Below are 27,824 nucleotides of genomic sequence, written 5' to 3'. Positions count from 1 at the left end.
CTTGTCGCGACAAGATCGGTGTAATAAATTGCGGAAACAGATGTATGTTGTATTGAATTAAGCATTATATCACGTTCATGTTTCCAAAGATCACACTCCCACAAGATATGATGGGCAGACTGCTCATGACTGACATCATCAGTGGAACACTCGCAAAAAGGAGACGGAACTAGTTTGAATTCGTGAAGTTTATGTTTAAAGTTGCCATGTCCCGTGAGGAACTGCGACGAGCAATGGTCGATTTCTAACCATCGCCTAGTTAGACGTTCGCGTACATTCGGGAAGAATTTATATAAGTGACGTCCTTTGACTGACGTGTCAGGGTTTCCGTCCACGTGGACGAAAACCAAAATCTTGCAAAATTGTTGTTAGTATTAGTCCACTTAATTATCTAAGATTTCTATACAAAAACTTTAATAAACCCTTAAAATAGTGTTTATTATGCTAATAATTAGACATACATGCCAAAAACATTACGTAAAGTAGGTAAAACAGTAATTAAACATACCTTGAAAGTTCCCTACCGGCACGTTTTTTTTCTAACTTGACGACGTTTTCCATTCACCTGTGTACAGCAGCAACTTCCGTAGATTTTTTTAGAGTTATTACTTGTCAAATTACATTTTCATGCAGGCAGAACTGTTACTTAGATATTATAGATTGTAACAAGTCCAAACTTGCACGGAAAGTTAGGTTTGTATTCTAATTTTCCGTATTTGTTTGTGGCAAGTCAGTCAAATGGACGAAAACAGGAGCTGGACGGAAAACCGGCGCAATTACCCTACCATATACGAGTAAGTAGTGTTTCTCAGTGGTGTAATTTATTCTGTTTTTGTTTAATTAAGGGACTGTGATCAATTAACCGTGTTAGTTAATTTAAGCCAACCACAATATCTACGCTAATTGATTATAATAACATAGCTGCTTGTTCCTGGCAGGACAAATGATTGCTATCTGTGAGGCAGCCACGTCCGCCGCAAGGGCGCTAGCGTCGACAAATTGCGCCAATCTGCACCGCCATAGCCGCTGCTCCTGCGCACANCGATCGTATGTCCACCTTTTTTTAATATCAAACTACTGTGCTGCGCCGGTGTAATTATATCACTAATTACACGGTAGCAGATTAAGCCCAAGGCGTCGGTAATGGGAGGAAAACTCAAGCGCACGCTACTCACGCTACACTACTGTGACTGGAAAATCAATCATCTAAGATTTAATAACGCATCAAAATTGTAAATTTAATCGGCTCAAAACATTTTCTTGCGTTTGATATTTTTTCATCATTCCTTCTAAATTGGCAATTGATTTGTTGCGACTGAGTTGAGTGACCGAGTTTCTTGCGTTGCTTCTCAGCACTTGTACTTACTCACATAATGTCCTGAAGCAAAAAAGCGTTAAAGTTAGGACGAATAAAACTGCTTAATTTTACCTTTAATTAATTTAAAACTTATAATAATTTCAACCTTAAATAAAGTGCCAAAGTTCTCTTTGAATCATTCATAAAATTCCTATACGTATTTGTGTACATCGAAAGAGCTTTGGCCCATTGTGGCGCATCTTTTAGTTCTATTTTGTGGCATACAATGTGTCGCCGGCGCAGCGGTGACGCGCGCGCACCTGAGTATTTGGGCCTGTTCGGTGACGCGCCACATTTTATCGGTTGAACATTTTTCAATGATGCTACAATTACAATAACGTTTGTATGGAATATGTACTTAATGCCAAAGTCTTTCTTCAGCGTTTCAGAACTATGCTTTTTGGCAGTAAAAAGGAAATACCTAATTATCTTAATACCTACCAGTGATTTGTTTTATTTTCGTAATTTTATTTTTTTATAAAGAATGCCCTCTTCTTAAGCAAGAAATGCTACCAATTTACAGCAACAATGTGAAAAAAATTAAGCATAAAATTATTTTATTTTCCATGGGCGACGTATCATTTGTCAATTATCCGCTCATGGCCACCGAGGTGCGCCGGCGCAGGCCACGATCTGTACCTCTAGTAGGAAAAACTTTCGAGTTCGTTTCGTTGCGTATTCAAAGTGTCATCGAAAAATTTTGTATGAAAAATTAAACAGCGCCCCCTATATTATAGCCGCCCTAGGGGGCGCTGTTTAATTTTTCATACAAAATTTTTCGATGACACTTTGAATACGCAACGAAACGAACTCGAAAGTTTTTCCTACTAGAGGTACAGCGCAGAGGTGCACGTGTGCTCCGAGCCTTGGCCTTTGTGTACCTCTCTTAACAGTCAGCGCATAATTTCCGCAATAAATATGTTGTAAAGTTGTAATGTTACTAATAAAGTTCTTTAGAAATCATTAACATAAAAATTGTCACACGAGATAGCGCTAACTGATTTGTGCTGTGATTAGTTCAGCTGAAAAGTACCTACCTATTTTACCGAGAAAGCTAAACTTATTCTCTACTTCATTTATTTCTGTATTAATTTAAATAATTATTCTAAAATTATTTTATATTGAGTAAACTAGCTGAACTGTAATTTTTAATTAAAATGCTTTAGTAGATGGTCTATTGAAAATCATCCTATCGTTGTTCAGTGAACTTGCACACAACATTTTTTATTTTATTGCCACTATTTTTATTATGAAGTCTCTTCATTCAATTTTATGGGGAACATATGCTGCCATCTGTATTGTAAATTAGAAACTATTTAATTACCAGAAAGATTTAATAGATGGCGTTCTAAACATATCCTCAGCATACGCCATCTAGCGGTGAAAAGATTTAATATTTTCTATCTCGTTTTCTATAGAAAGCTACTCCCTACTAGATGGCGTTAAACTGATATTTATATATTTTTTTGTAATGGCAACCCTAGTTGTATAAAACTGAACGCCATTTTATTTTCAGCTTCTTTTTGATTGGTCAGTGAAACGTTGCATTGGATTTCGGAGATGGCGCTCTTCTTGTACTCAGCCGGCGCCATTTTGCGCACTAGTTTGGTGATTGCTGGAATTTATTTTATCACGCCGCATCGCGGCAATCTATTATTACATATTACAGGTAAATGAACCATAAAATTATTTTTCTACCGTTATAGCTAAATATTTATTTATTTGTGCACTGGGTATCTCCACAATTGATCAAATATCTTTTGTGGTCGTTTAAAGGTGCTATAAAAAATTATTTGGACCACCCATTCGAAAACACAAATCTCTTTCTGTTTTCGCTAGTTGCGAACCAAACAAGTAAATATTCGTGATTTTAGTCGTAAAAATCCTGTAAGGTGTAAACTTCACTCACAGCATGCGTTCTTTTTCAGATATAAGGTGAAGCCGCCGCCATGTATCTGTACAATTTAACGCTACAAGGCTCTACAGCCATTACACATGCGGTGCATGGTAATTTCTCTGGCACGAAACAGCAGGAGATCATCATATCACGTGGAAAGACATTGGAATTACTTCGACCAGACCCTAACACTGGAAAAGTGCATACTTTGATGAAAGTCGAGATATTCGGCATTATCCGGTCGATGATGTCATTTCGGCTTACCGGTGGCACCAAAGGTAAGGCAAGTTGATTATCTACACCACGTGTTATTTAGACATAACCTAAATATAACCTATCCCTGGCCAGTTATAATAAAGTACATTCATGCCAAAAGGTCAATGACCCTTATTTATTGATTACTTGACTTGCATCGTCTTGCTCCATGCTTCTCATTTTAATGAAAAGAATGGGATAACTAGATGCATAGATTGATCAGCACGTCGCACTTGGCAATCTATTCTGAATGCTGGGATGTATCTTGTTCTGGAACATTTGTATTACTCTCTACCATGTGCATTTTATCAAATCCAGGTAATTATTAAATTTTCGATTTCACATGGATTCCTTATTTTGCAGATTACATTGTCATTGGATCAGATTCCGGCCGTATTGTAATTTTGGAATACATCCCTGCCAAAAATATTTTGGAAAAGGTCCACCAGGAGACATTTGGCAAGTCTGGATGCCGGAGGATTGTGCCAGGACAATATTTGGCTATAGACCCCAAGGGGCGAGCTGTTATGATTGGTAAGTAATTATAACCTTACTACACACATGGAAACTTATTTTCTGTGTTTATTGATTATTGACATTACTTTTTTTTTTTTTATATCCGTGGTCCCAGCGGCAATCTGTAGGGAACTACAATAATCCACTCCTGTGTCCGTTTGCACTGTTTTTCATGGGTAGGGTGGAGTCCAGTGACTCGGTTGCCCTCAGTGGTCATGGTTTCTCTACTGTCCTGGAATCTACTAAGGAGACCCCTGACACTAGCTCTTTGCAGACATATTACATATTATTGACATTACTGTAAAAATCATTTTTATATTAATCTTGTCTGTTTCATCCCAGGTGCCATTGAAAAGCAAAAGCTAGTATACATTTTGAACAGAGATGCAGAAGCAAGGTTAACTATCTCATCCCCACTGGAGGCCCACAAATCTAACACCTTGGTGTACCACATGGTCGGCGTAGATGTTGGCTTTGAAAACCCTATGTTCGCATGCTTGGAAATTGATTATGAGGAAGCAGATGCTGATCCTACTGGTATGTATCATTTTGATCACAGAAACTATTATCTTTAACATATTTTATAATGATTATTTTGAGGTCCGTGTTTCCGACTGACAGTGACGCCAAATCCTCTTTCTGTATGAATTTATTTGACTCAACTTTGTAGTTGAGTTTTGTTTTGAGTGATTTAACATTTTTCTTGTGTTTGTAGGTGAAGCTGCACAGAAAACTCAACAAACCCTAACATTTTATGAACTGGATTTGGGTTTAAATCATGTTGTCAGAAAATATTCAGAGCCTCTTGAAGAGCATGCCAATTTTCTCATAACTGTACCTGGTGGGAATGATGGACCCTCAGGAGTACTTATTTGTTCTGAAAATTACCTCACATACAAAAATCTTGGTGACCAACATGACATCAGATGTCCCATACCTCGACGGCGGAATGATTTGGATGACCCAGAGAGAGGCATGATCTTTGTATGCTCGGCCACTCATAAAACTAAATCTATGTTCTTCTTTTTGGCACAAACTGAGCAAGGGGACATTTTCAAAATCACCATTGAAACTGATGAGGACATGGTCACTGAAATTAAATTGAAATATTTTGACACAGTCCCAGTTGCAACTTCAATGTGTGTTCTGAAAACTGGATTTTTGTTTGTGGCCTGTGAATTTGGAAACCAGTAAGTATATTAAACTATTACTCTTGCACATGCATGTTGAGCCTGTGTGGTTGAATGGTTTTTATCACACTTGTACTATAATTATGAACATGCAATAAAAGTAATCTCTGAACCAAGGTCCTCCCTTTTATATGGGGTGAGTGCACACTGATATGAGATGCACAATTTTACTAATATAATCTATTGAAAAACAAACTATTCATTTATAATATTCCTAAAAGTATCAATTTTTTTCAGCTACTTGTACCAAATTGCTCATTTGGGTGATGAGGACGATGAGCCAGAATTCAGTTCTGCTATGCCATTAGAAGAAGGCGACACATTTTTCTTTGCTCCAAGGCCCCTTAGAAATTTGGTACTGGTTGATGAACTGGATTCACTTTCGCCCATCTTAGGTAAGAAGGAAGCTAACATTTGTTTTGTATTCTGTTAAAAATTAGTTTCACTAGCTCTCCTATGATGTAAACTAATTTCGCTCCGTGTTTCATCTGAAATACTATGACGATCCATTAACCAGATCTGAGAAGAACAAAACAATATTCCTTATTTCTCTTTAAAAAAACTTGCATTAACAAATAAAATTGCTTGCAGGCTGCCATGTGGCTGACCTAGCTGGGGAAGACACCCCTCAGGTCTATTTGGCCTGTGGGCGCGGCCCACGGTCTTCAATAAGAGCACTTAGACATGGTTTAGAAGTTGCTGAAATGGCTGTGTCTGAGCTCCCAGGGTCTCCCAATGCTGTATGGACTGTCAGACGGCACAAGGATGGTGAGTAATACCCATTACAACACAATAAAAGCATATCATAAGTGAGAAACTTATTATTGCAGCTCCTTCACCATGTGATCGTAACTTGAGATTAATCCATTCTGCAATATTAACACCAGCTCATGAAAACGATGGAGCATAATGATTATACTTTTGGTCCGTGTTACTGATATACTGTGACGCCACCACAATAACCACTTATGAATGCTCCTTTTATCAACAAATTACTAATAAAACCCTGGTTGTTTGTCATACATAAACACCAGTGGTTTTTCTTTTCAGAATCTCCTATTGGGCGTTGAAATGCGATGGTTCAACAAAATCACAGGTAGGCATCGGACTCCAATTTATCTTCACTGGAGGCAGTCGTCGAGAAGAAACATTTTTGAAGATCCATTAGACACGCGATCACATTTTACCTTGGATATTTTCTTTTGGTTGCAGAGGAGTATGATTCTTACATCATAGTGTCATTCGTAAATGCTACGCTTGTACTCTCTATCGGTGAAACGGTGGAGGAAGTGACGGACTCTGGGTTCTTGGGGACCACGCCGACGCTCAGCTGCCACGCGCTGGGAAACGACGCGCTGGTCCAAGTGTACCCCGACGGCATTCGGCACATTCGAGCAGACAAAAGAGTTAACGAATGGAAGGCGCCAGGCAAAAAGTCTATCGTCAAATGCGCGGTCAACCAACGTCAAGTTGTGATCGCGCTCACTGGTGGTGAATTAGTTTATTTCGAAATGGACCCTGTAAGTATGATTTGTTTTTTATAATATCCTTCCTCCTATACCGACGTATTGCGCAGGGCCGCTTTCGGGTGGCCCTGGGTGAAGGTGGTGTGTAGCTGCCTCATGCAGTGATGTGCCCACAACGTCGCAGATTATGTCAGCCTCCCGTTTACGGTTGAGGGTGGCACTCGGCATATTCCATAGCCAAGCTGGAGTCGCTCAGACTGTGAAGGCGGCAAAACCATGCCGTGGACAAACAAATGATTCTTATTTCAATATTTTTTTTGTAATTGATGTTATATTTCATAATTTCTTCTCCTCTCCTTCCTCTCTCTCAAGTTTATTTTTACACAAATATGTATACACAAATTCATTTCAATAAAATAACTTTTACAGACTGGCCAACTAAATGAATATACAGAGCGGAAAAAGTTATCCTCTGATGTATCATGCATGGCCTTGGGATCCGTGGCTACCGGAGAGCAGAGGGCCTGGTTTTTAGCTGTAGGCCTGAATGACAACACAGTTCGGATCATTTCATTAGACCCATCGGTAAGAATATAATTATTTATGATCAGATTGTTTTTATTTTTGGAATTTGTTTAGTTTCTATGATGATACAAGGACACCACTGATTTCTTGTGATTACACAAACCTAATTATGCGTTATTCTCAAACATTCTGATAAAATATGATACTTTTCAATTCTTTTCATGTACTAGACAATGATACTAATGTATTGTTTCGTTTATAGGATTGCCTCTCGCCCAGATCTATGCAAGCCTTGCCAGCTGGTGCAGAATCATTGTGTATTGTGGAGCAACCATTTGAATCAGGAGCCAAATCTGCATTGCATCTCAATATTGGACTAAGCAATGGTGTACTCCTAAGAACAACTTTGGATTCCGTTAGCGGCGATTTAGCGGACACAAGAACAAGGTAATTTAAATTTAAAAAAATGTATAATGATGGCAATAAAGAATTTACTTAAATTCCAATGATGTAACCTTATTCGCTCCGTGTTTCATCTGAAATACTATGACGATCCATTAACCAGATCTGAGATTTTTAAACTAATAAAACTTGTTAAAAAAGTTACAACTTTTTCTGATAATTCATTTACCTTTTTAGATATCTTGGATCAAGACCAGTAAAACTATTCAAAGTACGAGTGCAAGCAGCAGAGGCAGTATTGGCGGTGTCATCAAGAACTTGGTTGGGATATCACTATCAGAACCGATTCCACCTCACGCCGCTTTCGTACGAGTGCTTGGAGTATGCTGCAGGGTTCAGTTCAGGTAATTATGATGTCTAATTTACTTTGCAACTTATTCGACGTATTGCGCAGGGCCGCTTTCGGGTGGCCTTGTGTGAAAGTGGTGCGTAGCTGTCCCATGCAGTGATGTGCCCACAACGTCGCAGATTATGTCAGCCTCCCGTTTACGGTTGAGGGTGGCACTCGGCATATTCCATAGCCAAGCTGGAGTCGCTCAGACTGTGAAGGCGGCAAAACCATGCCGTGGACAAACTTACATTAACAATTTTGTAAATATTCGGTACAATTTCTCTTGCTAACCAAATGTTTTTCGAATACAGAACAGTGCGCCGAGGGTATCGTAGCAATCTCTTCAAACACCTTGAGGATCTTGGCACTAGAAAAATTAGGCGCTGTGTTTAACCAGACATATCTGCCACTGGAGTACACGCCAAGAAAATTCGTGATAAACAGTGACAACAACCACATCATTATTCTTGAGACTGACCACAACTCTTACACTGAAGACATGAAGAAACAAAGAAGGTATGTTCTTATAGGTTTTTGTAGTAGGTTTACCTATTTGTTCAAAATGATGACAATAACACACATAACTGAATTAAATGTCGATACTCCTGCAGTACTGATTAAATTTAACCACAGCCTTTCATTTTATGTGAAATTGACACTGGCTAATTTTATGTTGAAATTTTTAGGGTTCAAATGGCGCAAGAAATGCGTGAAGCGGCAGCCGGCGGTGGCACAGAAGAACAGCAACTCGCTAACGAAATGGCGGACGCTTTCCTCTCGGATGTATTGCCAGAAAATATCTTTTCCTCGCCTAAAGCTGGTGCAGGTAATTAAAGTTTTTGTTTTTGAATTGAAATGGCCATATTCTCTGGGCAAGAGCAGAGGAAGCCTTCGAGCTCACTGACTCTAATCGGGTATGGCCATATTAAATCCCTGCGTTAATCCCAGATGATCTTACTATAAGTCATTTGATTCAAGCATGGGAAACATTTTTAATAATCATACGAAATCAGCCTCGTAATGTACTGTCGCGACTAGCTAGTTTACTTCAGTCTACTACCTATAAAAAAATATTTTATTTATTTATTTATTAGGTCTACCAACATTGTTACATTACAACATGTACACTTAAAAATTACAATTATGAACAAAGTATTTGTGAAATTCACAAATACTTTGTTCACAATGTGAATGTTCTTTATAGAGTAAAATTTAGACTTATCGAACATTTTGCGCATCTACATTCTATTACACTAGTTAAACAGACAATTGAACTAATTTATTTGCATTTTTTAGGTATGTGGGCGTCACAGATCCGCGTAGCCGACATGGGCATCGGCGGCGGGCAGCCCACGACTCTATTCAAGCTGCCGCTAGAGCAGAACGAGGCAGCAGTGTCGGCATGCGTGGTGCGCTGGGCTGCGCAGGGGCACTCGGCGCCGCACCTCGTAGTGGGTGTGGCTAAAGATGCTCTGCTGTCGCCGCGGTCGTGTACTGACGGCAGCTTGCACGTTTACAAGGTTTGTTTTCTGCATATTTTGTTTTGTGTGAGCTGGCGCATCAGCACTCTAGATGGCAATGGACGCGTACGATGTAGCAGTGTTCTTTGTTATTCTATAAATAGACCTACACGCCGAAATCGGCGCGAATCCACTTCATGCAACGGAGGTAGTGTAGTGTAGCGTGCCGTAATCGATTAACTGACTAATGGTCATAAATGTAAACTCACTTACTTTCCCAACTGAAATCATTTGACTCATTAACCAATTCTAAAGATACCAAAATATTTTCTTCCTATTCATATAACTGATGTTTATTCTTTTCTTTGTTCAGATATACAACACCGGAAAATTGGAATTGGTGCACAAGACTCCCATAGATGAGTATCCTGGAGCCCTAGCCTCGTTCAACGGGAAACTCCTCGCGGGCGTGGGCCGCATGCTGCGACTGTACGACATCGGCAGAAGAAAGTTGCTGCGAAAATGCGAAAACAGACACATTCCCAATCTGATAGCAGATATCAAAACCATTGGACAGAGAATATTCGCTGCCGACGTTCAGGAATCGGTATTCTGCATCAAATACAAGAAGAGGGAAAATCAATTGATTATTTTCGCTGACGACACAAATCCGAGATGGATCACCAATGAATGCATTTTAGATTACGATACAGTTGCGATATCGGATAAGTTTGGGAACATCGCCGTTATGAGGTTACCACAGTCTGTTTCGGATGATGTTGATGAAGATCCAACAGGAAACAAAGCATTATGGGACAGAGGTAAGATTAAAATCAATAATGTATATTAAATTAAATCTTTCTAATATTCTCAATGATGATACACACTATTTCACACATGCTAGACTTATGAAAATTAATGATTCTATGTATATTCTGATGAATAAACTACGACTTCACTTACCCTCAAGAAAAAGAATTTACTAATTTGTATATCTCTTCTGCAGGTCTCCTCAACGGTGCGTCACAAAAGGGCGAAATAACTGTCAACTTCCACGTTGGAGAGACAGTTACGTCACTCCAGAGAGCCACGCTGATCCCCGGTGGCTCAGAGGCGCTGCTATACGCAACAGTCAGCGGTTCGCTGGGCGTCCTGCTGCCGTTCACGTCCCGGGAAGACCACGACTTCTTCCAACATCTGGAGATGCACATGAGAAGCGAGAACTCGCCGCTATGCGGGCGCGATCACCTCTCGTTCAGAAGCTACTACTACCCTGTGAAGGTGCGTTTATAACTTTGATCATTGATAAATAGGGCTTTTACTACTTTTATTCAACAGTAAGTCAACAGCCGTCCTGTCAAGTGGGGACAGTTGTGTTACACTGTTGGTAGAGTAGTGTCGGCGAGCGGCGGCGTTCGAGTCAGCCGTTATGGCTGCCGCACGCTGCTGCCACCGACTGCGTTCTTGAGAGTCGGATGCATCTTGTTTGACGCTTCTGTAGTTTATAGAACGAACAATTACTCCTGCATTTACCTACGTAGATCAAACCAAAGAATATATTTACTCTGACGAGAAGAACGGAGACTCCCTAAAAAAAAACTGGACTTTTCTTAACGCCATCTAGTGAGTGACTTTGGTACTAACTTATTATCATGATTATTTTTAATTAATGCAAAAACTTTTCAGAGGTAACTAAGCCCGTCAATAAGATGAAGAAAATGATACTCAAAACAATTAGAAACACATTATTCTCTTTATTAAATATGATGTCTCGTGACAAACTAAAACACTAGATAAAAAGTCACTGTCTCCAAACTTAAATACCTACTAGAGCACTACTGAGTCTATATCTCACCATCACACTAGACAATTATCTCCAACAGGATGATAAAACATTATTATCACAATAGATAAAGATTAACACGAAAATCTTTGAATAGCCGTTTTCATATTTTGAAAGTTGTGACAAATTAATCACCGACAAACTGACAAATGACTTAAGTGTTGTCGTTTGAGAAAATCCTTATTAGAATTTTTTTTTGATCGGGGAACACACTTAGCAGCCCACCTAATAAAGTCCACGGCGCTGCCTACAAAGTCGGTCGGGCCTGGATCAAACCCTGTTATAGATCATTTATTAACTGGCTGTATTTGTTTACAGAATGTGATCGACGGCGACCTGTGCGAACAGTTCAACTCGTTGGAGCCCGCGAAACAGAAAGCAATAGCAGGTGATTTGGAGAGAACGCCCGCCGAAGTCTCAAAGAAGCTGGAGGATATCAGAACCAGATATGCATTTTAGTTTAATATTTCCAGTGATTTACATTAAGTACCTAATTTTAATAAATAAGTTTAACAATTTATGTGGCTTTACTTTATGCTTTCCTATATTCCAATACCATACACTCAGATACTGCACCTTAGACTTGGAGATCACAGGCATAGCGCATAACTGAATAGGTTTCTGTCGTAGTGGAGAATTGGAGCTAGAGTAGGACACCTTAGACAAGGTACACTTACAACTCGACCCTGCGGCGCAAATGGTGACTGCTCGTATCCCAACTAATATTATAAATGCGAAAGTAACTCTGTCTGTCTGTCTGTTACGCTTTCCCGCTTAAACCTCGCAACCGATTTTGATGAAATTTGGCATAGAGATAGTTTGAGTCCCGGGAAAGAACATAGGATAGTTTTTATCCCGGTTTTTGAAACAGGGACGCGCGCGATAACGTTTTTCTGTGACAGACAAAATTCCACGCGGGCGAAGCCGCGGGCGGAAAGCTAGTTCACAATATTCGGGAAATCCTCAGGAATGTGCAGAAAAAAATGGCGGATTTACCATGTCTGTAAGGCCCACAGCTGCGGCCCAAAATGGACTCCGCCACTGCTGATATAGGTTTTCCTATAGCGCCCCAAATTGGGCCGCGTCCCAGGCGAAAGGTATCCCGCACCGCTACACTACCACAAAAATTTAGAAATAGAAAACCTTGTTATTTAGGTACACGAAAATAAGTTTCTTAGGATGTGGGCAAATAAGGTTCAAAATTCACCAGATCATTCTAGGGCCGTGCCATCACATCCATACTATAAAGGAAAAATATTTAATTATTTGTTTGCAATGAATAGGCAGACTTACATAATAGGGGATAGAATATTTTCAAAAAATGTAGAGACCCGTATGGAAACCTGCTGAGGCAGCTAGTTGTTTTTTCCATGAAATAATATTTCATGCGTTTATTTATTTAAAACTTACATGTACATAAGGCGGACTTAATGCTAGTCGGCATTCTCCTCATACTCATACATTAATGGCAATTTATTTACGACGTGTTGACCCGCGCAACTCTTGTAGGTATGTGCTTACGTACAGTCGACATTAAAAAAGGTATACATTTTTGTTTGCAGCATAATGCAGTACCTATTTCAACTACGAGTACATAGATGTCTACTTTAGATATGGGACTAAGTTCTAGGTACTTACACCGCCTAAAATTGGGAAATGTGTGTGACAAACTAAACTTTTTACCGCTTATTGTTGTTCATTTGATACGATATAATAGTGAGCACAATTGGTGTATTAGATGTGCAGTTAAATATTAAACTACGATTAATATTTCATAAGTTCACTTTCTCGTATCTGCTGAATATGCTCTATGAATGTAAAGTAGCTTTTGAACAGCCTAGCTTGCATAAAACTGCAAGACACAGGCACTACTCTGTATTATAATAAATGTTATTCAGTTAGTCATGTATTCGTTTTATGTACTACGTAAGACCTGGAAGTAGAGCAAATACTCAGCATAACAAGCGGTAAGTGTTGGCAAAGTGGAACAAATTGTAAGTTATTAATCTCCCCTTAATTTTCACGTCGTTCACCCGGTGGCCTAAATGCAAATAAGTAGGAGAAAAATATTCCACGAATCCTCACGAGCACTGAAACAAACGTTTCCATGGCTACACTATCGACCGGCGGCTTTTCCGAGGCTTTCGTCTGAAGCTCCCGCTCGCGTGACGCACGCTGAAACAATAAGCGCTGAAATGGCCTAAGGATTCAGATAGCGGCGACAGTTTATAGCCGGCCCGCTGGTGCGTTGCATACGTTACCGATCTCCCATTCGCATTCGACTTGTATGTTACCGTTAATTCATAAAGTTATTGTTCTCCGTGGGATAGAACGTGGGCGGGTCCAGGCATGGACAATGAGTGCAGGCGCGAAGCCGAGCGCGACGGCGGCCGGCGATGCGCGGGCATCCGATTTTAAAAAGCACTCCGGAGCACTCATTAGCCGGTGCACCGTAACTGCGTTGCGGTTGGAAGAAACGCAGCGTGTGCAATACGGGACATTAGAAAGTGTAATGTATGGTGTGGTGCGATGCTGTCAGTGAGCAAGCCGACATCGCTGGTGCAACAGAAGAAGCAGCAGTGGGCGCGGGAAAGAGGTGCGTAGTGCGTGCGGTAGTGCTTGCGCGCGGCGCGGCCGGTGCAAGCTGCATCACGCTCGTCGACTGTTTTGCAACGAATTCACGGTCGTGGTTTCGTCAAGGAGTTTTGCGTCCACTCGCGTCTCCGTGATACGTTTGTCGGTATCTGCACGACACGCGTGGTACAGCATTTTAGAACGGATTTTCAAAACTCCAAAAATCCACGGTATGTAAGTAGAGCTTTAATTATTTAAAACAGCACTTTAAATTTTAACTAAGTATCCCCTTCATTCCAAAAATAAATTGATTTAATTCAGCAACGCACCTACAACATTTGTAAATGAAATCATTTTACCAGTTTTACATTATCTGCTTTCAAAAAATATGCTAAAACATAGGTACTGTGAAATCATTCATATTTTCTTTTTTTATAACAAATAATGGCCAGGGTTCATTAGTAGCTACCTTCCATTGTTTTATAATTGATGCAAGCGCTACCCTAACACCACGTAACAAATTGATAATTGTAAAGATTACACTGAAAGCCTAGTTTTGTTTTTCATAAATACTTAAGTACTGAATTTGATAGTTTATTTATTATCATAATTAATTTGTAATGTAAATCTTGAGAACATGATTACGTAGAATTACCAAAATCAATAATTTTAAACGTATTTTTCGTAGCAGGTCGTTTTAAGCTTCAAAAAGACTTCAACGAGTTTACGAATAGGTCTACGAACTCCTAAAAATAATTATTTCTGCAAAATTTTTTGTGCGCCTAATATGTTGTCTCGCTCTTTGATTGATATGTGAAAGTAATTGTTTTCGGGGCTTCTTACTTACAAATAAATAGCCACTTAAATTACTTTAAATTAAGGAGGTGTTCTCTTTGTTCTTAACTTTTTAAATATTTTTATTGATATTATTATTTTATTTATATTGTTAACGTGGATTTATTTAATGAAAGAAACAACAATTACCTATGTATGGCTGATTTTAAAAGTTTTACACAAAGACTTTGTAATTGAACAGTTGATAAGTTTGTAATTAAATCACAGTAAATTGCCTACTTTTAGTCCATAATAGGACGACGAAAGTTTTGGTCATTTATTTCATTATGTACATTGTACATATTACCTAACCTATTCAGTTTCAACAAATACTTTTTCAGTAGCCCTTTAAAAATGTATTAAATTAGTTAAAGTATGGATTTCAATTAGGTCACTATAATAAATTATATGTAATTAAATGAAAAGAAGGTACACCGAAAGCCTCTTTTGGCTTTCATTTGAAAGATTTAAAGTCCCTATAAATCCCAGACAGACTACAATAACAAAACAATGGCAAGAAGCAAATACTAAAAATAATTTAGGTATTCATAGTATTAAATAACAATTTAATATACGATACCCCATTTATAAGATCTGACTGAAGTGTGAAATCTGATAGTAGGTACCTACCTCAGTAAGTGCAAAGCGAAAAACTTAATATTCAGATATCACGCATTCATACAATCCACTGACTAGGTATTCAGTAAAATCATTAAAAGCAATTCGAGCTAGAAAGCCTGTTAATAAAACGAATTACTTTACTGAAAGGAATTCCAGCGCACAATTAATGAATTGTTCGGCTAGTAACGTTGTTTGGCAATAAGTAGATAATAGTAACTAATACTTGTTACATGAGGCACTTTCGTAACATAATGCTGTCACTCGATTGATTTCCTGAATTAAATCGTTTACAATAGGACTTCTAACTTCCTACCGAAATACTCAAACAAAACGTTTATTGTGTCATTGTTTTGAACGGACAATTTATTTGTGGGGCGCTGACGCGACAGTATGTTGGCCCTGACCGGTCATATTGACCTCTGTCCTTCGGTTTCAGTTCAATACAATTCAGGAGTAGGTATAGACAGTCACGCGATGTCCCCTATTTCTAGGGCTGCGTAACTCTGAATAAATTCCACCATGTAAACTTTTTAGAGACACAAACTTTAATTAAGTATACCTAGGTTCTGTATTCTATTCATAACGCTCATGTTATGAAGTTAGTAAGTAGTTTTAAGTATTAATTAATTTAATTTAACTAACCCGAAATACAAGTATAACTACTTAACTAGTGTCCTAGCTAGATTACGTGTCTTCCTCATTTATTTTTAAAAACATGCAATCTAATGTATCATTGTTTTAAAATAAGTCTGTAGTACCTAGTTAAAAGTATCTTTGTACCTCGAAAAAATGCCAGATTAAAGTATGTAATCTTTAGTAGACTCTTAGTAGTTTCTTATATAACAGACAAAAATAAAGTAAATAATGACAGTCTTCGTGAATCACCTCGTCTGTGGAATTATCTGACCGCACAAAAAACAACACAAGAAAGTTTTTGATGTAACTTTCCGGCTTCCGCCAGCGACGCCGAATGACCGGACTAACAAAACCTCTTTAAGCAAAGGCCATCGCAGGTCGCTGCTTTAAAATAGTCTAGCACTAAGTTTGCTTGACCTACCTACGAAATAATTACTAGCCTTGTCATGACATAGTTTTATTTTGTGATGAAATAATAGGAAGATAGTTAATTGGTAGTATTCACGGTATCATAGCGCCACAATGTAGAGCACGTGGCCCACCCCAATATCAGTTCTTGCTTAAATTTTTAATTGCCTATTATAGTAGTTAGCTAGCATCATTTTGATTGGGTGTATTGAAGGGTTTGTATAAGCCAGTAAAGTAGTGATAACTACAAACTTACCTTTAGGTAGGTATAGTTAACATAATTGAATCAATTACGCATATCAAGGCTTTAAGATCAATATTAGAAGAGTTGGATACCTCTATTAATTGTGTTCAGCGACTTAAATTTAAACCTAATGGCGTTGCATTGGTGTCCTCGTCCTGAAATCCTCTCTCGAAATAAAACGAATGCCTGCCTTTCCAACTTAAAGATTTCTATCTTTAGAACGGAGGTAACTACAAAATGCATATTAATAAATTAGTTACCTAACGTTCAAATATTTGTTATTAACTAATTAGTCTAATAAATAAATAACGAAACTTTTACATGCTCGATGTTTACCTACCCTTGATGAACAGGATTTGAAGAAATAATTAGCAGTGCCGCTACTTGACCAGCGGACAACCTGTTGTTAGTTATCGTAGCGTTAAATAATAAAACAAAAACATTGGCCGCAATCTATCTGCGGGTGCGCACGAGAGCGTGGCGGCGAGCAAAATATGCCATTACTCGACTCTAGTTCTACCAGTGCCGGATTAAGCCAGCGCGGGGCCTGTAGCAAATTTCTATCAAGGGGCCCTTGGTTTGCTTTAGGTTCTCAAGTTTAGGGTATTAAATGAAACAAAAAACTGATACAAATAAACTTTTCTTGATTTAATGTGGGCAAATTTAGAGATAACACTTTCAATATCAACTTTTTTAAGCAAATCATGCTCTACGAGTATACAAAGTAAGATGATTAAGACGTTTTTGTCCCATCGTGTTCCTTAATTCATTTTTAATAAGTTTTAATGTTGAAAAAGAACGTTTGCCACTGCAGTTATTGATCATGAGAGACATGTAAATGCGCAAGGCAATTTCTAAGTTTGGAAAACACGATTCTAAAGAATTATTTATTAAAAGTTTATAAAATTGCTGCTCCAGAGGCTCCGGTTTCTTGCTGTCAATAAGAGTAGCCACATCTGTTTTCAGAAGCTCTGCAAACTGCACTAATTCGCCATCTAGGCTGTTCTCCAAATCAATTAACATACTGACAGTAGTTTCACAGTTAATTTATGAAAACCTTTTAGTTATGTGTTCGCAAAAATATTATAGAGCAATTCACGAAAAAGATCGATTTGCATAACTTTAATACAAGAAACAAAAATAAACTTGCCGTTCCAAATTTCAGATTGCATAAGATTGGTAATTCATTTATGGGAAAATGTATTAAATTCTTTAATAAATTAGCACAAACTGTTGTAGAACTACCCATTCATAAATTCAAAGCACATAATAAAAGTAAATTAATGAAAAAGGGCTATTATTTAAAAGATAAAAATGTTTGGGATGCCTTACTGCCTAGCTTGCATAAATATTTATAACTTTGTACATTTTAAAGCCTGTAAACCTTTGAAAAAGAGGCTGACAATAGTGACTGAGTTTTTTGCGCTACTTCTTCTCAGCACTGGCCCATTTATTGTCCTGAAGCAGTGGTAGGGTTAATACTGGGACGTGTAAAAGTGCTTTTTTAAGCCTATTTACAGAAATAAATGAGTTATATCGATTATAATTAAACATTAGAACATTCACGTCAAAAAGTTCGTAAAATACCTACCTACTTATTTTTATGATTTAACGTGATGAAATCGAGTTTTAGATTTTCAAGTGAAAGTAAAGCATAGCCTTTATAAGCGCTTCGCGTTTAAGGCATGCAAGATATTTTACGCTCCTATCTAAATTAATCTTTTTTTATTTCGGTCAGACAGGCGTTGGAGCGCGCGCGGGGCCCCCAAATTCGCGGGGCCCGTAGCATTTGCTACTCTTGCTACGTGGCTAATCCGGCACTGAGTTCTACCGATAGTTTTTAATTAAATGCAAGTGCTTTATACTTTAATGATACTCGAGCATTTTCTCTCTCTAAAAAAACAAAACTGTAATTTAACAATACGTTAATCGAAGTACTTAGTTAGATTGTCGATTAGCGACTTGTCTAGGTCTATGGGCGCCGGACTAATAGGTAATACAGTAACTAATAATCATCGATTACCATTCTACTTCCTACTTAATATTATAAATAAATGCGAAAGTTTGTATGGATGTCTGGATGTTTGTTACTTTTTTACGCAAAAAGGATTTTGATGAAAATGTACAGTAAGTATTATTGTTTATAACCCAGAATAACATATAGGATCATATAAGACATATAAGATCTGTGACAAACTAAATTTCACGCGGGTGAAGCCGCGGGCGCAAAAACTAGTTTGATATAAATATTTGATTAGACTCGTTACCAGAGTGCATAACGTCATATGAAATAAATATACCACGTCATATGAAATAAATATTTGATAATTTAGATTAATTTCAGCGACTCTACAACGCGCTACTTTCTGATGTTCAGAATAGATTGATTAAATAGATATTTATTAGGTAGGTAACTCAACATTATTAACTAACTCTATGTACAATGATAAATAACAATATGGGCATGTACCCCTACAGCCACTTGTATTGTACCTCATAGTCCTATTTCAATATAATGTAAGTAGACATAAACGCCTAGAAAGGCAATTCGATACACTGATTTTGAAACGGAATTTTAGACGTGGAATAGGTGCAATGTTGAGACAGTATACTAGTGGAACATATAAAATATGCAATGCCTTTGTTTCGTATGCAGTTGATCTTAATAAACCGGCGAACGAAAGCGAATCGTGATATTTGCAACACTCATACGGCACGCGTTTACGTAATTGAAACATTTAATTGTTTCGACTCTCCAAACTAAAACATTTAGCTGGGTATGCTCAACTTACGATGCACATACATATTTATTAACTTTCGGATCTCAAGGCACACATACGAAAGAAAGTCGTAAAACAGCAGCAAACGAAATAATGTCGCATTTTTACGATTAAGTAGGTAGGTACCTACACAATTCCCAAATGCTTTGAACCCCAGAAGTGGGGTCTACCACAATTCCATCATTCATTGCAAGTTATTAACAGTATTTTAAATTCTCTGTATGAATAAATTAATTTACCTATTTAACTAGGCACTGTACTATCAATAATAAGTAAATTAATATTCATTAGTAAAGCCTCCTATTATAACTTCCCGATTCAATTGCTATTAGGGCGGCAGCTGATTAGGTACTTAATGATAATTGCAGATAAGTTGCATCCATAATGCGTTTTGGTTATTCATTATGACATTACGCCCCCATCGACATCACCCGGAACGTCTGCGCTCGTAGCGCGTAGCGTGCCGCCTCGTAGTAGGCTTACAATTTTATGTGCCACTAACGACATTCAAAGTATTTCACAACAATAACTGAACATAAAATGAATGAAATTGCAGCTCACATAAATGACTAGACGATTTCCTCGCATGGTATCGATTAAACTCGAAACCCCTTTCGAAATAGGGGAACTCTTTTATTTTTCTTTCTGTGAATTAATAGTCAATTCTTCGACGACAGTTGCCATGGACGGTAGATTAGGAACTGCGTCCGGAAAAGAAATTTAAAAATAACGAGTATTAAAATCTTGCGTTGCTTGTCCTTCCAGAGGAGATGTCACACCTTTACCTGCCATGGGGTTCTGGAGAACGTTACACCAACCGCCTCCAAGTGAGGAACCAATTCGCGAGCACCTTGGAGCTGCATAAGCAGTCATCTTACGAGTACCAGGAGCCGAACCAGCGCCAGAGAAGCCCCAGCTTGCCACCTATTCACCACGTAGAGCAGGAAAGACCACTGGTCAAAGAAGATAGAAGATCGAACGTGCTAAATAGGAACATACCAAGTGCAAAAAGATTCGCATTTTACGACGAAGATGGTGAAGGCGACACTTCGGGCTATGGAAGCGAGACGGTCAACCATAAGAATAGGAATGGAGATTTAAATGATGTGACTAATAATCGAAACCCCGTTGTGGCATGGGAACAAGATGGAAAAAATAACAGGTGAGTGATATCGCAAATTTTCTTTGATATTAAAAGTGTATTTTATGCAGCTATGAAGTGCATAGGAAAGAAAAAAACATATACTTACAATCGAATTGAGAATACCTCCGGGCTTAATAAGTAGGTATTTGGGAAGCTTATGTCCAGCAGTGGACTGTGGTGCGATGGCTACAATGTAATAGTGCCACTGAAAATTAATTATTTTATGTAGGAAGCAAATAATTACTCGCTGGATCATTGTTGTACTTGTTCGCGTAATATTGTATAATGCATAAGCATACGAGTGTATCGTTTCTTCTGACTATTAACTGCTAGTACCTACGTACTCGGTGTCCATTACTGCCCAACATGCGTGACAGGAAAGTCATTCGTAGGTTTAAACGGTACGTAGTTACGGGCATTCGGGGCATTATAGTTTATAGTTCTTGCGCAATGCAATTATGGCTAGAAACTGCGACTCTTATCTTTTGAAGTACAACATACATAGTAGTTATGTACTTATGAACGTCCATTATTTTTAATTAATGCAATCAAAGTCTAGTCTTAAAGTATGTAATGGATAAGTTTGACCTATTTATTACTCACACTCATTAGTTGCTTTGTAAATGGTTAGGAAATAGATTAGATATAACAAAGTTTCTGATTAGCAACGCGGTACGAGGGTAACAGTGTTCATTAAATTTTAATTGAGGTATATTCTGTACTTAAACAGGATATCCCAAAATTGGCATTTATTTGGATAATTTGACTAAGTAATACCTAGTGATATACGCGAATCCTCGTTTTGTCAGCGTACAAGAATGATTCAAAGACACTGTCTGTCTGAAGTCTAAAATAATAATTATCAAATTGCGTATAATATAGACATCAAACATTTGCTCAGAAATCGAGGATCCAGTGGCGGCAGATCGGGCACGACCGACGAGGCGTGGTCGGCGCGGACGCCGCGCAGCTCCACGGAGGAGGGCCGGCTGCGCTGGGGCGACCGCGGCGTCGCCACTGGCCGGCTGTGGGAGCCCACAGCACCCAACGAACGACTACCGCAGGTACACTTCCAGAATAAGCGACAATAGCCGAACGGACAAGGACCCGATCGGGAGTCGAAGAACGGGGTCATCTTCAAAAATTTAAACGACAATAGTCGAATGGGAAGGCGTCAGATTGGACGACTCGAGATCCAAGGAAGGCTGGTTCAAACGCCACCGCTCGACTATTGAGCCACTCGTAATACAAGAACAAGCGTACCTATTTAGCTTACCTATCATGAGATTCATGAGGGCGTTAATCGGACTCTTACTAGTAATTTGTACAATACAAAGGACTTGATAGATAATAACCAATCGACTAGGTAATACAAAATTTATTATTCTGAAATGTTTTTGCAGATGCCAAACCAAAAAAAGGGAACCCCATCATGGGTAGAACGAGGCTTAAATATGATAGATAACTCAGCGGAAGTCCTAGTCATTGACCAAAGAAGTTCGACAAATTCTGGATTCGAATGCGACAGATCTTCATGCAATGGTAGCGATGAAGGAAGGTAGGGAAGGGAATCAATATTCAGTAACTTTTCGTAGTTATATTCACTAATTTATTCAATTTATGGACCAATTTTTTCTTACAGAACATTTTTAAGAGGGCAAAATGTTCCTCTAGAACCTGAAATAAAAGCTCAACGAGAAAACAAACGCATAAAAGCATTAGAGTTGCAATCTGCAATATTAAGTCAGTTGGAAGACCGTGAGAAACGGCGCCAAGAAGAAAGAGAAAGAAGATTACGTGAGGAAAGATTAGAAGAGCTACGAATACAACGCCAACAAGAAGAAGACCGACTAAGGCTGGAAGAGGAAAGAAGAAAAAATGAAGAAAAACAAATATTGGAACAACGAAAACTGGAAACTCTTAAAAGAGCGCTTGAAGATGCAGAGAAAAAAGCTAAGCAAGATAAAGAAAAAAGGTTTACGTGTCATAGACAAAACGCGAACTCTAATATTAATATCGACAGCAACAAATCCATTGCAGAAGAAAATATACTACCAGAAGGCATAGAATTTAACGAATCAGTTAGCCCAACGAAAACGAATAGAACATACGATGTACATTCAGCAAAAAGTCAAAAGAAGGAATGCAATTCTCACCACACGACAGAGTTTAATTCACCCAGATCCGCTTCTGGTCCTGGAAATTTAAATTTATTCATCCACAGCGTGCCTCCCCTCGCATTAGCTGACAATCAATTTAACATTTTACCGATTGGAATTAATGGAAATGGAGAGCTTGTTAATGCACAAACAAATAGTTTGCAATTAGCAGTGTTAGTTCCTCAAACCTTATCAAACAGTTTATACAGTGTTTCCTTAAATTCTCTCAACAACATTAGCGATGTATCGGACTCAGGGAAAGTCTTGACACCTCGAAAATATCGCATCGGTAATCTGATAGTGAAAACTAAAGACGCTACAACGCAGACTGATTCAAGTCTTTGGAAATCAACAAATGACAAGATGGTCGACACTGATGGCCCTGAAAGAAATTTTGATAAAGATTATTCAAATATCGATGAAAACGCACCCCAAGAAAGTCATCATAATACTCTGAAAAAAGATAGACGTTTTCGGTCAGAAGAAAGATTTAAAAAAGATATTGAAACTCGACCTAAATGGGGTGTCAACAGACCAGCGGCTCAATATAAAAAACAGAGCGAAAAAGATCCATTTTACAGTCAAAAACGTAAAATGCGTCAAAAATATAGATCTCAAGCGCGGCAATATCTATCTCAATCCAGCGAAGATAGCCGATCACCGAGTCCACCTACCAGATCCGATAAGAACTCTGATAACAGTCTCAAGCAACGTAATTCTTTGAGTCAATCTTATTGGAAGAGTAAGCGGTCTAGTCAAGATTTAACAAGGCCAACAAATAATAACAATAACTCAACAGAACCCGCAAGTAATATAGCTTTGGAGTTTAGCCACATAGGCCAAACTACAGTCAGTGATCTGATTGACGGTAAGAAATCTCCTAAGAGGTCGCCGACAAAGAGAATGACGCTATCACAAAAGTTTATCAATGACAAATATGGAAACAGAAAGTTATGGTTGGACGATGTTAATGAGAGAAACATGAAAAATAACATTTACGAAGCGGAAAATAGGAAAAAAATAATAGATCAAATAAATACTGCGAAAAGGGAATTTTTGGAGAGAAATGAGGACCAAGAAAATTTAATTAAGGCTAAATTTTAACTTGATTGTATTGAAAGACTTAATTAGATTAACAAAACTGCCTTATAGAGCACAATAGTTAGTCGTGCAATATGTAGTGAAGAAAATTAGGTTACTAAGATTTGTTATCGATTTAACCGTTTCTAAGGAAAGTCCAAACAGAATTTTATCAATAAAATCAGTGTCGTTGTTACGCTCCTGTGTGCTGACTGCTGTGTTTGTATAATTAGCTTGAACAATAAATATGTCTAAATTAGATGATATATTTGATAAAAAGAAAGATGAAGCACCTATGTTGGATTTGTCTAAAACTGTGATAAACACTGCGGAGGAATATAGAGCCGTGTTAGACAAAGTGCCGGACTTCAAAACAAGACCCGAGAAGGTAGTACATACATACGCCTTCAAATTAAAACCTAATTAACACACGTTAAACTATCTGTTAATTGTTATAATAGGTTCGAGCTGAAGACATTAAAATCAAAGATAAAGTTGATGATCAAAAAACAAAAACGCCAAAAAAAGAGATACGAGCCTACGAGAAACTAGGCACGCGTGGTTACGAAGAGAAGCAATTCACATTCATGGATCCAATACCGTCTGAAATGCGTGGACTGAAATTTGAAGAATTATGTGCTGTCCAAATAGAATGGAGAATGCTAACTTCCATCAGGCCTAAATTAAAGCTTGACGAAGAATATTTTAATAGGTAGGTACGAACATATTTCCCTGTACATGGTTTGTAAACTGGACTACGAATTTAATTAATTAATTGTAATTGTTTCAGATTAATCGAACTAGGCAAAGCTGAATTAAAAACAAGAGCAAGAGATAAAAGAGAACTAGCAAAAAACAATATGATAAGAAGAACCAAAAATCGTTCGGGCGTGACGGAGACGAGGATCGTCACTTGTTCCGAATGTGGCGAAGAGTATTGCAACGGTACGCATTTGCATATTGATAGAAGAAACACATTAACATTTGCGAGTACTCTTAAATACCTGTCTTAATACTACACTGATAAATTTACATCGTTTTAAATGTATAAAATCAAATCAAGTTAACATAAAATTATCGTAATTAATTTACTCGGGTAGGCTTTATGGGTAGGCTCTTCCTTAGGGCCAGTTTTTTGATTCATAGTTAAAATAACAATTTGTTAAATTTTGCTACTAATGGTTAAATATTAACAAAATGTTAACTAATAGTTAAAAAACGTACTAAAAGTCAAGCTAACCATTGTTCGAAAAACATTTTTTTCTGATATTTAATCACTTGTCATTTGACATCTGTCAAAGTTGACCATTGGTTATTTTAACTACGAATCAAAAAACCGGGCCTTAATTTTTTCAACTTCGAATCCAGGTAAAATGTGCGTGATCACCAACTACGACATGTTCGCGCGTCTCAAAGTGGAGGTGGAGGCGAAGTCGACGAAGCAAGCGGCGCCGGCGGCGGGCGGCAAGTCCCGCCGCGTCAAGAAGCGCGGGCGCCGCAAGCCGCGCAGCAAAAGCGCTGCGTCCGCTGCACGCAGCAGTAGCCGCAACAAGTCGGGAGCCAAAAGCGACTCCGAACTGTAGACATGGGTACTTGACCACAGCCCATTGACACACTTTTTACGAGCTGTCATTTGTGTTGCAATTCGAGTTAAGACGTTACATATTTGGAATTGTTGGATAATTATTAAGACCTTGAGCCCATAAACCAATAATATTCTCAACTTCTCGAAAACATCATTCTAGCTCTGAAAATCCACATACTTTTCAAACATGAGAGATTTTATTGCAAGTTACAACCAACAAATACCTAAGTACTAAAATTAGCGAAAAAATAACACAACTTGATTGCGCGTTTTGAGAGCTCATAAAAAGAATGTCAATCGATTACATTAATGCGTCAACTGCCCACTTTCAATAGGGATACTATGCATTTTAAAATCCTTTGCATTTTATAGTTACAGATAGCGATTAACGGAAAGTAAAAGTTAAAAATTTTGTGAGCATTAATTTAAAATTACCCAGTAACTACGCATCCACAATACAAACTGAGCAAACAATATCTAATTAATACTCTAGTAAAAAGAAGCAAATCCAGCATATTATAAGACACGCGTTTAATACATTCCATTCTTTATCTGAGCTTGTTGTACTTACATACGTTTTATTAATTAAACATATTTGCACAGCACGTAACATAATTATGGGTCATTCCACAAAAATATGTCAACTCTTAGTCCGCGCCACATTTCACATGAAATATTTGTTAATATTATATTCCAAAATTGTTAAATAACAGCTCGCAATGTGCTTTATTCATCACCAATTTATATTTTTTGAAACTGTTTTTAAAACATCTTAAATTCCTTTTGAATGACCCAAAACGTCATTCCCTAGGCATGTCCGTACTCCAAAAGTTTGTGTTTTGGGACCCACATTTATAAAAACATCAACTTTATCCTGTGTTTTAATTACCGAATAATCTATTTAAATGTATATTACACCAAATTCTATTAATATTTTGCGGTTTCAATAAACAATAATTTGATTTTCTTTAGTTGAAAAAGAGTCTACAGTTTTTAGCGTCATTCCCTCGCCACGCACTGATTTTATAATTTTGCGCTTTAATATGTACTTAGAGTGAATGACATTTAGTTGAGTTTAAAGTACGATACGAAGTTATCCTCAGACCATACTGGCTTTGCGGTAGCAGTTTTTTTAATTAGTGCAAATGTGCCAGATGTTACCGAAACATGTGTTAATCCAGTCACTTCGTCAGTCCCTAGTTGAGTAGCTTTATTGATTATAATAGGAAATTGTTTATAATTTAATAGTATTTACGTGTAGTTTTTTGGCTATTTTCGGCACATCGTATTAAGCATCTTTTAATATAAAGTTAATCTGCATTTGTGTTAAGTTTTACTCCAAATCGTCAGTCCCTAGAGCGTCAGGCCCTAGCTTTAAACGGCACTTGGGACTAAATTACTAGTTAGGGAATGATGTTTTTTATATAGTGATAATAACAAAACAACTACATTATGTGTATTAACTTATCTATAAATGTTAAGGTTAAAAGTTTTATACTTTATTAGAAGTCATATAGGATAATGTAGTATGAAAAAATTGAAAATTATAATTTCTCCTAAAATAAAGCATAAAGTGACTGGCCCTTTTAGACATAACATAATTAATTAATAAACAATAATTTACACTAATAAAGTATTCATAAACATCTTAAAAAAGTTACGGACAAAATGACGTCGAAAATATACAGATTTTTATGGAATGACCCTTATAACAAAAGTAAAGAAAGGCTAATATGACGTACCTACTAAAAATGCGTGTAGAATTTGGTTTGTTATACTATGAAATCAATATAGAATAATTTTAAATATGATCGCATTACAATAAAATAACTATCGTAATTATGTAGAATTTTAGTCTAAAAATATTTATTTATTATTAGACGCGAAATTTGTTTTTGTAAAGATTTTATTGAACATACTTTCTTGAGATATTTACTGGCACGAACGTAAAAGTTAGTACGATAAGTTAATTGCACCATTTTTTAAAATATAGCCGCAATTTAACATTACAAAACGCACCTATTATAATTGCAGCAAGCAATGTTAATAAAATAAATGCTCATTATCGGTATCTTGCCAAATTTTCCATATACGAGTATGTAATGACCTCACAGTATTGTAGAAATGGAGCGGTGATATTATTTTGCAAACTATGTATGTACTTAAATAATAGACCTATTCCTAGAAAAGACACATTCTAGGAATCATTTAAATAAATTTACAGTTTTGGAAATGTGTTCTAGAAAGTGTTTCAAGGAATAATGCCTATTTTCACCATCAATTCCTAATTTTTAAGTGACCCCTATTTTGACACAGTACAGGCATTTGGTATTCAAAGGTGTCACTTAAAAATTAGGGATTGATGGTGAAAACGGCCATAAGTCACACAATTAAAACCCAGCTAAATTGTAGTCAATCGATAGCCTTACAAATTGGCTTACTTAATGATTACCATCA

General features: G+C 37.6%; 3 protein-coding genes across 6 annotated transcripts; all 3 read left to right on the top strand.

Moving 5' to 3' along the window:
• The first annotated feature begins 2,874 nt into the window (after nucleotides 1-2,874).
• Nucleotides 2,875-11,820, top strand: Sf3b3 (splicing factor 3B subunit 3). Of its 2 annotated transcripts, XM_028322182.1 has the most exons (17): nucleotides 2,878-3,026; nucleotides 3,286-3,532; nucleotides 3,873-4,043; nucleotides 4,368-4,562; nucleotides 4,741-5,215; nucleotides 5,453-5,610; nucleotides 5,807-5,983; nucleotides 6,428-6,735; nucleotides 7,111-7,266; nucleotides 7,469-7,653; nucleotides 7,846-8,012; nucleotides 8,311-8,515; nucleotides 8,686-8,825; nucleotides 9,296-9,519; nucleotides 9,833-10,280; nucleotides 10,466-10,740; nucleotides 11,621-11,820. In XM_028322182.1, the coding sequence occupies exons 2-17, from the start codon at nucleotides 3,307-3,309 to the stop codon at nucleotides 11,759-11,761; spliced, it is 3,651 nt and encodes a 1,216-aa protein (XP_028177983.1). In that variant the 5' UTR covers nucleotides 2,878-3,026; nucleotides 3,286-3,306; the 3' UTR covers nucleotides 11,762-11,820. The 2 variants fall into 2 exon arrangements, with proteins under 2 accessions (XP_028177984.1, XP_028177983.1); XM_028322183.1 differs by lacking the exons at nucleotides 7,111-7,266; nucleotides 7,469-7,653; nucleotides 7,846-8,012; ... (4 more) ...; nucleotides 10,466-10,740; nucleotides 11,621-11,820 and adding an exon at nucleotides 6,266-6,311 and having other exon boundaries at nucleotides 2,875-3,026; nucleotides 6,428-6,607.
• A 1,785-nt stretch (nucleotides 11,821-13,605) lies between these two features.
• LOC114365624 (myb-like protein X) lies at nucleotides 13,606-23,939 on the top strand. 3 transcript variants are annotated; one of them, XM_028322240.1, is made up of 5 exons: nucleotides 13,606-13,898; nucleotides 20,165-20,561; nucleotides 21,445-21,607; nucleotides 21,947-22,101; nucleotides 22,186-23,939. In XM_028322240.1, the coding sequence occupies exons 1-5, from the start codon at nucleotides 13,832-13,834 to the stop codon at nucleotides 23,804-23,806; spliced, it is 2,403 nt and encodes an 800-aa protein (XP_028178041.1). In that variant the 5' UTR covers nucleotides 13,606-13,831; the 3' UTR covers nucleotides 23,807-23,939. The 3 variants fall into 3 exon arrangements, with proteins under 3 accessions (XP_028178041.1, XP_028178042.1, XP_028178043.1); XM_028322241.1 differs by having other exon boundaries at nucleotides 13,860-14,106; XM_028322242.1 differs by having other exon boundaries at nucleotides 13,860-14,110.
• LOC114365626 (uncharacterized) lies at nucleotides 23,845-25,605 on the top strand. Its single transcript, XM_028322244.1, has 4 exons — nucleotides 23,845-24,170; nucleotides 24,244-24,494; nucleotides 24,573-24,727; nucleotides 25,151-25,605. Exons 1-4 carry the CDS (start codon nucleotides 24,030-24,032, stop codon nucleotides 25,363-25,365), a joined length of 762 nt encoding a protein of 253 aa, XP_028178045.1. The 5' UTR covers nucleotides 23,845-24,029; the 3' UTR covers nucleotides 25,366-25,605.
• The last annotated feature ends 2,219 nt before the right edge of the window (nucleotides 25,606-27,824 follow it).

Source organism: Ostrinia furnacalis, unplaced genomic scaffold (assembly GCF_004193835.3).
Source record: "Ostrinia furnacalis isolate ACB-3 unplaced genomic scaffold, ASM419383v2 OfSCF7604, whole genome shotgun sequence".
NCBI lineage: Eukaryota > Metazoa > Arthropoda > Insecta > Lepidoptera > Crambidae > Ostrinia > Ostrinia furnacalis.
Note: the sequence above shows the minus strand (reverse complement) of the source record. Positions and strands in the feature narration are given on the sequence as shown.

Bases quoted from the DNA above. Each gene is read 5' to 3' on its own strand.
- Sf3b3 (XM_028322182.1), top strand. From the start codon at position 3,307: ATGTATCTGTACAATTTAACGCTACAAGGCTCTACAGCCATTACACAT. The intron at 5,984-6,427 runs GTGAGTAATACC...TTTTGGTTGCAG, and splicing joins TGTCAGACGGCACAAGGATG to AGGAGTATGATTCTTACATC. The intron at 8,826-9,295 runs GTAATTAAAGTT...TGCATTTTTTAG, and splicing joins CTCGCCTAAAGCTGGTGCAG to GTATGTGGGCGTCACAGATC.
- LOC114365626 (XM_028322244.1), top strand. From the start codon at position 24,030: ATGTCTAAATTAGATGATATATTTGATAAAAAGAAAGATGAAGCACCT. The intron at 24,171-24,243 runs GTAGTACATACA...TTGTTATAATAG, and splicing joins TCAAAACAAGACCCGAGAAG to GTTCGAGCTGAAGACATTAA. The intron at 24,495-24,572 runs GTAGGTACGAAC...TAATTGTTTCAG, and splicing joins GACGAAGAATATTTTAATAG to ATTAATCGAACTAGGCAAAG.
- LOC114365624 (XM_028322240.1), top strand. From the start codon at position 13,832: ATGCTGTCAGTGAGCAAGCCGACATCGCTGGTGCAACAGAAGAAGCAG. The intron at 21,608-21,946 runs GTACACTTCCAG...ATGTTTTTGCAG, and splicing joins CCAACGAACGACTACCGCAG to ATGCCAAACCAAAAAAAGGG. The intron at 22,102-22,185 runs GTAGGGAAGGGA...TTTTTCTTACAG, and splicing joins AATGGTAGCGATGAAGGAAG to AACATTTTTAAGAGGGCAAA.